The following is a 12,732-nucleotide window of genomic DNA, read 5'->3' on the forward strand; positions in this document are numbered from 1 at the left end:
GCAGTGGACTTTTTGTTCAAGTTCCTGTGTGTAATGTCCGGTTTCTCTCCTCCATTCCCAGGCGCAGCTTTCCTTCTGTTTAGAGTTCTCATACCATTCTTAGCCATGGTAATGAATCCAAAGGCCATACCAGCGACCTAGTGTCCACTGAAACATCTCAAAATTGCTCGGCAGTGATGAGTTAAAATAAAGCCACAAGATACTATATCACTGAGCATTCAATAATGCAGAATCAACATTCCAATATTAAAATTGTATTTAATCAATAAAATTAATATTTTTGTTGTCGTGAGGAGCTTTTTTAACACCATTAGCAAGGCAATAAGAGCTTGAATGTGCATCTCTTGCTTAGCCCTTCTACTGTCATGTCTGAATGAAAGTTAGGTATGATCACTTTAGCATATTGCAGTCCAGTGTTGCAGATGAAAACTTGCCACTGAGGGTGGCATTTCGCATGTTTGTGAAGTAAAAGTTCTAACGAAATATGGGTTTCTTAAAGGCTGATGGAAAGATTAGATGGGCAGGGTACAAAGGCAGCAGCTGTTGAAGGTAAAATCCCACCAGTTTTTCTTCACATCAACAGTTATACCAATAATTCCATCTCTGATTTGTTTTTTTTAAAAAAGGATTGAGATTCTAATAACGTTACAGTTGACATTAAAGTTAGTTTCTTCTTAACAGGATGCGACTTGCTATACACCAACAAGAATCCCCATAAAATCTGATCCACTCTGGATGGATATGGGTGCCCCAGCACTGTTGTCCACGAATATGGAGGTATATTGCCCAGCCTGAAAAACACAGAAAAATACATTAAGCTGAACTATGGTATAGCTTCTGTCAGCTGCAAGTAGAAGCAATCTGTATGAATAAATAAACCATTAATATTTGAATCACAGATTAAATAATGCAAACCTCAGTTAAGGGATATTTTCAATTCAAATGAAGTTAACTGAGAGAAATTGAATGGTATTAGACAGCAGACGGCAGTGCAATCATGGCACATTTCCAACCATGGAGGCAATCTAGGTCCCGAGTTAATGCTTAAAAACCTCGACTGTACATTCAATAATTATCCTGGCAGTTGCATGACCTGCACACAACTTCTGTTGGTGATTGGCACAAAGGGGCAATGAGCCCTGGTTGAATATGGCACTCTTAGGGCGGAGCCTTCTGCTCTAAGGATATGGGTGTGAGTCAGAACCATTTCCGGGTCCTGATCCTACACTTGCTGTCAGAGTATCCACTTGGGAGATCTCCCCGGAGGCTGCCAATGCAAAGGGGACCTCCGGTCTGCCATCCAATTAAGGATGGAGGGCAGGTCCTTCAGGCTGCATGCCCAATAAGAGGGCATGCTGCCTTGAAAGGATGGCAGCACTACGGCAGAGGCTCCACTGCTGTAGGATGGGGACCACGAGGGTGCCTCCATGTTGAAGTGCCCTGTGAAGAAGTATTAACTTTAATTAAATAAATAGTGGCCATAGGTGCCAGGTCACCGCTGTGGAGGGGAAACCTCTCCACAGAATGGCTGGCGGCCACAGTTCACTGATGGCTGCAGCTATGGTGGTGGGGTGGGGGCAGTGGGCTAGGTTAGGACATTGAGGCCTTGTGGGCCTTCCCAGCCAACTGCCAGCAAACCACCTTCAGAATTGCCCCTCAGTAAGGGGCCTGTCTGCTGCTGGGAATATCCTGGTGACATCCCCAATCAATCCACAAATGGGCATTTAATTAAGCAGATTGGGGACCCACCGTTGGGAGATGGGTAGCCTCTGCCAGTGCTGGCCCACCCCCAGGAAGATCACCTAGAAGCGGGAAGGCATCAGGGCCACTGATCCAATGACATATTTCTCAGAAATTCCTCCCTGTCCCACCTTTGAAGCCCCCCCACAGAACCAGGAAGATTCTGCCCTTGGCCTCAGAACAATCCATTTTCTTCCTCTTTAAGATAGTGATGGCACAAACAACTGCCTTGAAGATATTGGTCATAAAGTTCCCAGACGTTTTAGGTTCTATTTCTGTATCAATGTTCTCAAAGCTCCTGTACATTGACATACTGAAAGCCCTCAACATTTCATATTGGGCATCAGAGCTTGCCTGCCATCAGTGAATTCCTGAGCTCTTGTAAAGCCAGTAGACTTTTCTTAATGGTGCTTGGTGCATTGAAAAATAAATCACTTTGCAGAATAAGGCATCAGTCACCAGCCTGCGTGGAAAATTGGCTCACACTGCAAACGTCTCTAGTGCTTGCCAGAAACAACTTGAAGGCATAGAAATTCAGGGTCATGGTGACTTGTACAGCCACTGGCACGCCAATAGTAAATTCGTTCTGGACGCCTTTATTTCCCAGATGGCATATCACTGGCGTGGACTTCCAGCCTAACCTCAGATTCTTAAGCACTGTTCCAGTAATTCCCGATTATACTCAATGTGGTAACACTAACATGCTCCTCATGGATTCAACACCATCACATTGACCAGCCACTTGAGGCTAGCAATAGTTTTATAGTTGGGTAAAAAATGCAACATAAAAAAGTACAGCACTCGCTAAATGACGTGCACCCTCCCCAAATACAGAACACAAGAATGAGGAGCAACAGGAGGCCATTTGGCCCCTCCGGCCTGCTCCGCCGTTCGATAAGATCACGGCTGATCTGATTGTGGCCTTAGCTCCATTTTCCTGTCTGCCCCCCCATAGCCCTCGGCTGCCTTGTCAATCAAAAATCTGCCTAATTCAGCCTTGAATGTACTCAATGGCCCAGCCTCCGCTACTCTCTGGGGAAGAGAATTCCACAGACCAACGACTCCCTTCTGATAAGAAAAAGATTTCTCTTCATCTCCATCTTAAACGGGAGACTCCTAATTTCTAAACTGAAGGCGTGATTTTCCGTGCCCGCCTGACACCGGGAGCTTCCGGTCCCGCTGCAAGTCAATGGTCTTCTGGCTGGGGTCCCGCCAGCGACACGGCCGGAAAATCCTGGCCCGAGGCCCCTAGTTCTAGACTCCCCCACAATGGGAAACATCCTCTCAGCCTGTCTAGTCCCCTCAGGGCCTTATATATTTCAATATGATCTCCTCTCGTTCTTCGAAACTCCAATGGGTAGGCCCAACCTACTCAACCTCTCCTCATAAGATAACCCTTTCCACCCAGGAATCAGTTGAGTGAACTTTCTCCAAACTGCTCCTAATGCAATAATATCCTTTATTAAGTAAGAAGGCCAAACCGTACCCAGTACCCCAAACTTTAACAACAGTACTCGTCATTTCCAGGCTCATAGTTGAGTTTTACTCATGTATTTTCCATTTACCTACTGAGGTAAAGACTTGAAACTTCAACTGGACAGTTGTGTAAATTAGCCAATGCTAGAACAAAGACATTTATGGGGGATCAAATTAAGGTTTTCAAAATTCTGACAGTTTTTGAGAGAGGGGGTAGTGAAAGATTGTTGAATTGGAAACACAAGAACGCGGCAAAGACGGAAGATAAAAAAAATGAGGTAGCTCTGCTCCTCAGTGCTGTTTTCAAGCAGGCAGCTGACAGAATACCCAATAGTGGCAATGGGAGCTCAGGTACACTTGGAAACCAAGACCCCATTTAATGCAGGGCTGTGAGTAGAACAAGTGTACCAGGGCAGCTCATCAGCACCAGCCCACTGCAATATCAGGTAGTCTAACCAACCTCTAGGCCTGGACAAAGGTAGAATGTGGCAGGATGGGGGTAGGGGTGGGGGGGGGAGGGGGGATCCAGCTCGGCAATGGCCCAAGTTATTTTTATGAAGTTCGGGGGGTCGCTCCAGCTCCACGTGGTCCCATCCAAAGTACTTAACTTTGGGTTCCTTTTTGGCTGGGCCACCAATGGAATCCTAAAATAGTTTTGGGTGCCTATTCAGAGAGCCTTGGCAACACGGCAATGGGGGGAGTGGGGGTGGGGGGGTGGGAGAGCGGTGGGTGTGGTGCTGGGCAGAGGAGCAAGGTGCTGAGTTCTTCCCTGTGATTTGCAGGGTGCTATCACCCCATTTCGGTTGGGCAGGGAGCCTCGAGACCTTCCCCACTGTTTTAACAGAGGTGACCAGAGGGCCGGATGTTTTGCCACAAGTCACTACTGAAGCAGAAACTAAAATGCGAACGAATACATATTTGAAAATGAACATAAACAGATAACAGCAATGAGCTAGGAAGCTGAATTCAAATGAAGGCCTCTAGTTGGTGAGATAGCAATGATGCAGGCTCACTAGGCCGAATGGTCTCCTTGGGTGCTGTAATTTCTATCACTTGAGTCATCCATTCCTGACTCTCTCAAAGCTCAATTCTCTTGAGTAAAATTGTAAGTGGTTGAAAATTTTTGCCGTGAAAATCTAACTCAAAAAAAAGTCACCTGCCATCTTGATTTCAAATCACTTGGGAAAATGAAGCATCTCAGTAAACCTGTCACATCATAAAGAAAGGTGTGCTTGAAGTTGTACACTGAATCACACTGGTGTATGCTGGGTAATAGTGTGTACTGTCCATGCTCAAACCGCTCTTTCCAAGATATTGCACATGGAGGTATAACTCTCTTCACCTCATGAGCTTTGGGGTCATATATCAACTTCAAGCCCAGGTGGTTGAAAAAGGCCTTGAAGTAAAAAGGTGGACTCAAAGGTGGACTTAAATTACATTATTCTTGTGTATTATGTAAAAAAGAGTTAAACTATAATCGCCAAAAATAAATCAGAACTGAAACTGCTGGAAATACACAGCTTTGCCCATTAGCATCTGCAAAGAGAAAAGACAAATTAATATTTCTGATATCAACCCTTCGTAAGATCTGTTTTTTTAATAAGCAAAGCTCATTTCTTTTTTTTTTAAACACGTGAGAAACCTTGGGCTGAATTTTTGTTCTGGGATGCGAAACAGGAGCCAGGACTGTTTTCAGAGCTGGAACCCACTCCCGGGGCGGGGAAAACAGTGACTCTGAGATTTACCGCCCCCCCACCTCATTGGCCTGGAGGCGGGTTCCCAGTTAAGGTCGGCAGGTGGCCTCTGGAGTGCCAATCAGAGGCCTTCCAGCTTCAGAGAAGCAGCCGGCTACAATGAATGGTAAGTAACTGAGAGGACACTTCAACAGGGTGGTGCCCTTTCAGCAACTTGTTAAAAATTGGGGGGGTGGAGGAGGGCAAAGTGAACCCCTCTACAAGGCGGCCTTTGGCTGCACCTGCACCCAGACAGGCAGGCAGGGAGGGCCTGTAGGTCTGTCTGGAGCGCTGGGCCTCTGGCCTGCTGCTGGGTGCCACGTGCAAGCAATTGTACTGCCTCCTGTCGCAAGAGGAAACTGGAGGCTCACTGGAAAATCCTAGTTAACCTAAATTACCGACCATTAGGCTCTCAATGCACCCAATAGGCTGCCTGCCTCACCTGGGTAGACAGCCTTGCTGGGCCTTGAACTTCACTCCCTCAAGAAACCGAGTTAACGTTTCGAATCTGTATGACTCTTCTTCAGAGCTGAAGGAGAGTCATACGGACTCGAAACGTTAACTCTGTTTTTCTCTCCACAGATGCTGTTAGACCTGCTGAGTTTTTCCGGCATTTACGGGAAACTGGCATGTTGCCTGGCACTGGTATTTTCAGGCCCTGTTTGATTCCATTCTTCCATTCTCAATCTCAATGATGCCTAAAAATCCCGCCCCTTATTTTGAGCATAAAATGGGTTGGGGGGTTGGGGGGGGAAATGCAGACAAAAGCAAATTCGTCCAAGGTAGTTTGCGCGATTTGATTGGCTAAGTATTTTTTGTACAAATGCAAACTTTTCTAGCACTGTCTGTTGTAGGTTTGTAATTAGTGATGGTAAAGTACAGCAGGGCAAAATAATAGCCAAAACGTATAATGCAAATTATGACCTGACAGACATGGGGTGGGGAGGCGGCGGGGCTGCTCACCACTTTATCCCTCATAACAATACACCAACCTCCCATGGGATTGTGCGTTTCGAGTAAAAGAATAATCATGGGGTCCTATGTTATATTGTGTGTCACGAGCATTCTGGATACACATGAGTGAATAAGTCCAATTATATTTTCATTACATGCTAATCTGCGATTTTTACCGGTGCTTTTGGAGATTTAAACTCCTAGTCTAGAAAATCCATGGGGTGTTGGGAGGGGAGGGGCATGAGGTTCCCACCATAATCCTGGCGGGAGCCCAGTGGAAAGTGATGGAAATCTGGCAACGCTGGTTCTCTCCTGTTTACGGGAGTTTCTGACAGGCCAGGAACACAGGGGTGGGGGGGTCCTCCACCCAGCTCTTGCACTGCAAATGCCAATGAAGTAGAGTCGAGGGCAGGGATTCTCGTTGCTGGGATTCCGTAGTCTGTGGAAGGCCGTGATGTTGAGGGAGTTCAGGCTTACTGAGCCTCGGAAGAGGGAAACTGGGCCGCACTGTAAGTGACCCAGACTACTGAAGGAGACTGTACAGGCCCATGGAGTGCAAGGGACATGGCTAGGCTCACCGTAATATAGGGATGACGAGTGTTTCCCAATGAGAATCTATTTGCAAGTATGTTTTTTTTTTATGAAGGGGCATGGGAGAGAAAGAAGAGGTAATTAGGTCGGACTGCACCCATTTGCCAGTATCCTTGCTCACATAACTGCCAATGACTGGAATGGAACTGGAAACACAGAGTCTGGGTCACCAGACAGATTGAGGCAGGAGGTGTGGCATCTGCTGCAAAGACGCACAAACTGACGTGCACCATAGCACCAGCACTGCCAGTGGCTCTTATAGTCTGCTTTTGTCTGAAATTTGTGCTCCTGAAACATCCTTTTGCAAAGGCCAAAATATATATACATTGAAAATAATAGCAGCCTTTGTAGTCTCTCCTAACACTTTCATCTTCATATAAAAACCACTTACCTTTAAGTGTTGGGGATCAAGATGTCGGAGAGTATGTGTTGAAATCGAGGGTTGCCTTAACCAAGTTGGCAAATCACAGGTAGCAAATTCTTGTGATTATGCAAAATTGCCAAGAAGTATGGTGTGACTGCAATGCTATACTCTGGGAATACTCGATAGACCTATTACAGGTGATGCAAAACAAACTACTGACTGACTGGAAAAACATGATGCTGTATGGATTCTCCAAACAGAATGGCAAACTAATCCATATTCTATATGTGGCACAGACGAGGTCCTTAGGAAATGATAAGGAATTCTAAGTAAATTCTAACTTGGGCTGAATTTCATGGGGTGGGAGGGTGCATATTGCTAGCCCCCGCATTGCAAAAAGCAGACGCCAGGTGACCGGCTTAAAAAGAAGCCTGCTCCAAATCGATAACACGCTCCCTAGAGTCACCCGTAGGAGGGAGGAAGTCCTGCCCGTGATAGCTGCCGGCCAATCTGATTGGCCGTCAGCTCCAGTTGTCCTAGCAGTGCCAGAACTGATTGGTGGGCATCCATCATTGGATCCATGATTGAAGGCAGCCATGGCGTCTGGACCCAGGCAAGTCTGGTATTTTGAAGGGGGAAGGGTTAGTGAGCCTGGGGGCGAGGGAGATGGGTGGGGTGGGCTTTGGGGGCCATGCAGGGACGAACAAAGGGAGGGGGGTTAACATTGTTAGGGGGGGGGGGGTGCCCCAATGCGCACAGGGGACCCCCGAATAATGTGCCCCCCCACCTTCCTGCCTTTTGCACAAATTTGATAAAAGGCATTCTCACTCCTGCCCACTGGTTCAAGCCAATTGTATTATGGGGAGGGCAGTGTAATATTCAGCTCAATTGCCCGTTAGTTATTTATTCAAAAATGGCAGGCAGGCTGTCAATTTCGATGCCTGCCCGCCTACTGACTGCTTCATGGGGACTGGGTCAGGGGTGGACAGGAAGTCTTTAGGTTAGCCACTTGCCATATTTTACGTGCAGCTCCTCTGAAAACATGCCTGGCGGTGGGGTGGAGGGGGGGGGGGGGGGGGGGGGGGGGAGGGTGGTTGGGGGGGCATAAAATCCAGCCCTTAATCTCGCCCAAAGTAACTGGCAAATTCCATTAAGGACGGAAGCTCAATTACATTCACTCAAAGTTGTCCATATTTCAGGGCAAAACCATTCAAGATGAAAATGGATCAGCCATTACATAGCAGCTAATAGCTTCCAACTCAACAAAGGCTGGTTTACGGGGTTTAATTATCAAGGTCAAAACCACAACTTTGATTTTGAATGTACCCTGATCGTCGTATGGGTGACGGAATGTAGAAATCTGATCCAGACAATGTGCATTCACTTATTTACCAGTGTTCTACGGGTCTTCAATTAATACAGATATGTTTCAAAATAATATTATGCCGACGTTTGATTTGTTGGTGCTCGATTGGCAGATTCCTCAGGCATAACAAATCCATCACTGTGCATCTGCCAAATAATCCACAGCTAAGCAGATGAAAGGTGAAATTTGATGTTGCAGCCGCAAATTCTTTGCTCTCCAGCGCTTCAAATCTTTTTAACCGATTTTTAAATTCAGATATATGAATGTACATCATTCGACCCCATATATCTGGGGCAGGTTAACCCTAGAACTGGTCTCATTTTGCAGCTTCCATTCCCTGCCCTCACAGTCTCCAAATACAAGATTCATCAGCATTCCAAACTCTTTTTCTTGATTGTTTTTGATGCTTTTGTCACTTCCTAGTATGGGTCAGACGAAATTGCTGTCTCCCTGGGCTAGCCATTCAAAAAAACAATTTTTAACCCAATCACACAATATTGAAATAAATATGAACTTAACAGCAATAGAGCCCTGCAAAATCCAGTTTCTGAAATTGCTTCATCGGTTTAATGTCGAGTCAGTGCAGCTAAAAAACAATCAATCATTTTGGATCTAAAAATGATGAGAGACTAGAAACTGTGAAGGAGCAAAGGGATGTGGGTGTCCATATACACAAATCACTGAAAGCTAAAGATATAAAAAGTAATCAAAGTCTAATGGAATATTGACTTTTATTTCAAGAGGGCTGGAAATCAAAGAGGACAATTTATGCCTCCAGTTGTCGAGTGTCTTGGTCAGATCCCATCTGGAATATTGTGCTTAGTTTTGGCCACCACACTTCAGGGAGGATTATACTGGCCTTGGAGTGGTTGAAGTGCAGACTCCGAATTATAGCTGAGCTTAAAAGGGTTCAATGGTCAGGCTAGATTCCGTAAATTTGCCTTGTATTCCCTTGAGTTTCAAAGGGTGCTCTAATTGATGTGTTTGATCCTCTGGTGGGAGGATCCAGATCAAGAAAGCACCATCTTAAAGTGAGAGCTAGGGAATTAAGAGTGAAATTGGGAAGGACTTTTTCACACAAGGGTAGTGGAAGTGGGCCAGAATATTGCCGTCGGAGTGTGGGGGCGGGCCCGATATGCTGATGCGCAAAATGACAAGCGATGACGTCGGGCGTGCGTCCCAGCATTATCTCACGTCATTTAGATATTTCGTTCGGCAGGCACACACCAGAGGTGGCTGCATGCCCACCAACTTGTCAACGGCCTATTGAGGCCATTAAAAACCAATTAAACTTGTTAGCAACACTGCCCGAACAGCCTTAAGGAACGAGGTTTCCTGAAGGTTTAATTAAATAATTAAATAAATTTTGCGAGGTGCACAAATGTTTCCCAGCTCAGGGGATATGGTTAAATAATTTTTTAGATCCTTTATTCAAGATTTTCATTACCAACTTAATCGCCAAGGCAGCTCTGGGCCTCAGAGAGATTGCTGCGCTCTTTCGTACGCATACGCTAAACAGCGCAGGCCCCGGCTCTCCACCCACCCCCTGCCCGCACAGGTAGCGCTGAGTGTTACCGGCGTGCGTCACGCTGGACGGGCCAACTAAGGCCCGCCCTCGTAAAATGGCAGCGCGCAGCTGATCGCGGGGGGCGATCGGCTCTGCTCCCACCAACACACGTTCCCGCCCAGCCTACCCGAACATAGGTAAGATGCAGCCCCAGGAATTCTCTCCTCCGAAAGACTCTGGATAATGGGTCAATTTAAAATTTCAAAATCGAGATACCAAATTTTGATTAGGTGAAGGTATCACGGGATATGGATCAAAGGAGGGTAAACGGATTTGAAGTACAGATTCAGCCATGATTTAAGTTCATGCTCAAGGGGCTGAATGGGATCTCCTTCTCCTTTGCTCCATTTAAATATATACACGCAACAAAACATTTCTAATACTTCATTTCTGCTTAATTATTCCACCAATCGTTCAGCTTCTCCAATATATCTTTCTACCTTTGCTTTCTCGTAACAATTTCATAAACATTGTTTTGTACAGATTTTGTTGAATTGTTGCCTTCCCTTTCCTAAGACTTCGAGACACCATTCTTTACTCTGGAATTGGTAATCACATATATGCGACTATGTCAACAACAAGGTCGACTTTGGTCCCCACTAGGACATCCCTAATGAGCAATAACACTAGCAGGGAATGGGGGTTTGAAAATCCTGGGCTGCAGTGCTTAATTTTTCACATCAAACTGGGTGTTATCATTGGTCTAGCCTAATTGTCTGCAGTGTTTCATGGCTGAAGTAACTTGCCTGTTCTGCTTTAATAGTCAATAAACTCATTTTTTTTCCCCCTCAAGATTCACAGCTATCAAGAATATTTTGTTCCATTTATCTGCTGTGAATTTGAACCTGGCTTCCAGGAGTGGAACCGCAGGTTTGCAGCATCACCTCTTGCACAGATGATCTTATATTACTGATGTGTACTGACCTGTAACTGAAGTAGTCCGTGCACATAGACTGTGAATATTTTGCTGTTGCTCTCCAGTCCAACTATAACTTCAAGGGAGCTGAAGGAAAGAACGTAAAAGATCACATCAATATGCTATTAAAAGTAAGTGAAAATAGAATGATGCAATCTTTGGGCTCCCAATTATAACACCAATTGACTTAATAAATAAATAAATGTATTGTTATTGGAGTCTTGCTTGAGAATAACATATTTCCCATACGTGGGGGGGATCTAAAGAAGGGGGAGAAATTTGGAAGGGAGGATAAATGGAAAGACTGTAAGAGAAAAAAAAAAGAGGGAAAGCAACTGTGTAAAATATTATCTAATACAAAATGCCAGTGTCTACAGACACAGTAAAGGTCAGATTCCTGTATAATTATATGTTCAGCAAAAGAAAAACAATAAAAGATCAATTCACATTTTTAATTAACTTTGCTTCAGGATTGTTCCTTACAAAATACAAAAACTAGGTCAGGCTCCTCTACCTGATTACCCTACAGGTAAGTGTGGAAAAATCTAAGTGTTTTTGGATTCTTTTGCATTCTTTCTTGTTGGTCACAGCAACCATTGGGCTAGAATGTTACTGTTAGTTATTTCTGAAGGCGGAAAAAAAACAGACATCTCATATTGGCTAACACGCGTAGGGTGACTGCTGCTTTTATAGCACTTGGATGGAGACCCATCTAACAGGTCATGTGCTTGGTACAGACCCATGAATTGAAACTATTCATTTCAAATAAAAGCATCTTGTCGGGCTGCCTACAGCTCCTCTCGGTTTGGCAGCTATGCTTTTGTGGCAAATGCCATTTTGAATCCTCTGAATGGTTGACCAGCAAACGTAATTCAGGGAAGCACAGGCTTTTAATTCCTTTTGTTCTGAGATACCTTCAAAGGTGTCTATACTTTGACCGAATTGCAATCAAACAGCAGGCAGTCTGGCGTCATCATGGGTACATCAACAAGTTAGAGAGCTCTGTGCTAGCGATTTTTTTTCTTTCTTCATGGGATGTGGGTGTTGCTGGCAAGGCCGGCATTTGTTGACCATCTCTAATTGCCCTTGAGCTGAGTGGCTTGCTAGATCATTTCAGAGTCAACCACATTGGTGTGGGTCTGGAGTCACACATAGGCCAGACCAGATAAGGACGGCGGATTTCCTTCCCTAAAGGACATTAGTGAACCAGATGGTTTTTTTTTACAACAATCGATGATAGCTGTCGTGGTCACCGTTACCGAGGCTAGTTTTATAATTTCAGATTTATTAACTGAATTTAAATTCCACCAGCTGCCAGGGTGGGGTTTGAACCGTGTTCCCAAAGCATTAGCTGGGGCCTCTGGATTACTAATCCAGTGACATTAACACTACGCCACCATCATCCGCCGCCCCCCCACCCCACGTCCAAGCCCCTCCCGAGTTACGTGTTTCAAGGGTCAGATTAATGATGGCGGTTAGTGGCAGAAAAATGGCTGACATTTTGAGAACAGAGACATTGGGAATTATTATAACGCTATCTGCAAGTATTCAGCACTGTTAATATCCTGTTTAATGTTCAATAACTTATCCAGTATTCCATAGCGTGAGCAGCCCACTAGTAAAATGTATATTCTTTGGCCTACTGCAGAGGATAAGGAGATCATGTGGCAGCACATGTTACATTTCAGACAGAGAGAGCAGTGTTAAACATGCAAAGAAAATGAAGGCAAGTAAAATAGTCTGTGGCAAGTGGCAAGGCAGAGATGAATTAACTAATTGCTTTTTGGGAAATTATGCGTAAATTGGCTGTTGTGCTTCCCAACATCACAAGAGTGATAATACTTCAAAAGTACACCACATTGGCTGTGAAGTGCTTTGGGGTGTCCTGGGGTCATGAAAGGTGCTTTATAAATATATAAACATAAGTTTCCCTTTCTTCTTTCATTCTTTAAAAGCACAAGACAGAGCTAGCAGAATTTGAGGGATGAGTTAAAGAAGGGAGATAGCTCACACAAATTGTTAGTT

General features: G+C 45.0%; 1 protein-coding gene across 4 annotated transcripts in view; it reads right to left on the minus strand.

The window, feature by feature from the left end:
* Positions 1 to 238: 238 nt before the first annotated feature.
* c1qtnf12 (C1q and TNF related 12) overlaps positions 239 to 12,732 on the minus strand; it is a 63,424-nt gene continuing 50,930 nt past the window's right edge. For all 4 annotated transcript variants that reach the window (XM_078558010.1, XM_078558012.1, XM_078558009.1 and 1 more), the window contains 2 exons: positions 10,716 to 10,794; positions 239 to 791 (listed from right to left, as the gene is read on the minus strand). In XM_078558010.1, coding sequence (XP_078414136.1) covers positions 693 to 791; positions 10,716 to 10,794 — 178 coding nt within the window. In that variant the 3' untranslated portion in view covers positions 239 to 692. The remainder of the gene's footprint in view (positions 792 to 10,715; positions 10,795 to 12,732) is intronic.

The sequence above is a fragment of the Cetorhinus maximus genome, chromosome 15 (genome assembly GCF_964194155.1).
Source record: "Cetorhinus maximus chromosome 15, sCetMax3.hap1.1, whole genome shotgun sequence".
In the NCBI taxonomy this organism is placed as follows: domain Eukaryota; kingdom Metazoa; phylum Chordata; class Chondrichthyes; order Lamniformes; family Cetorhinidae; genus Cetorhinus; species Cetorhinus maximus.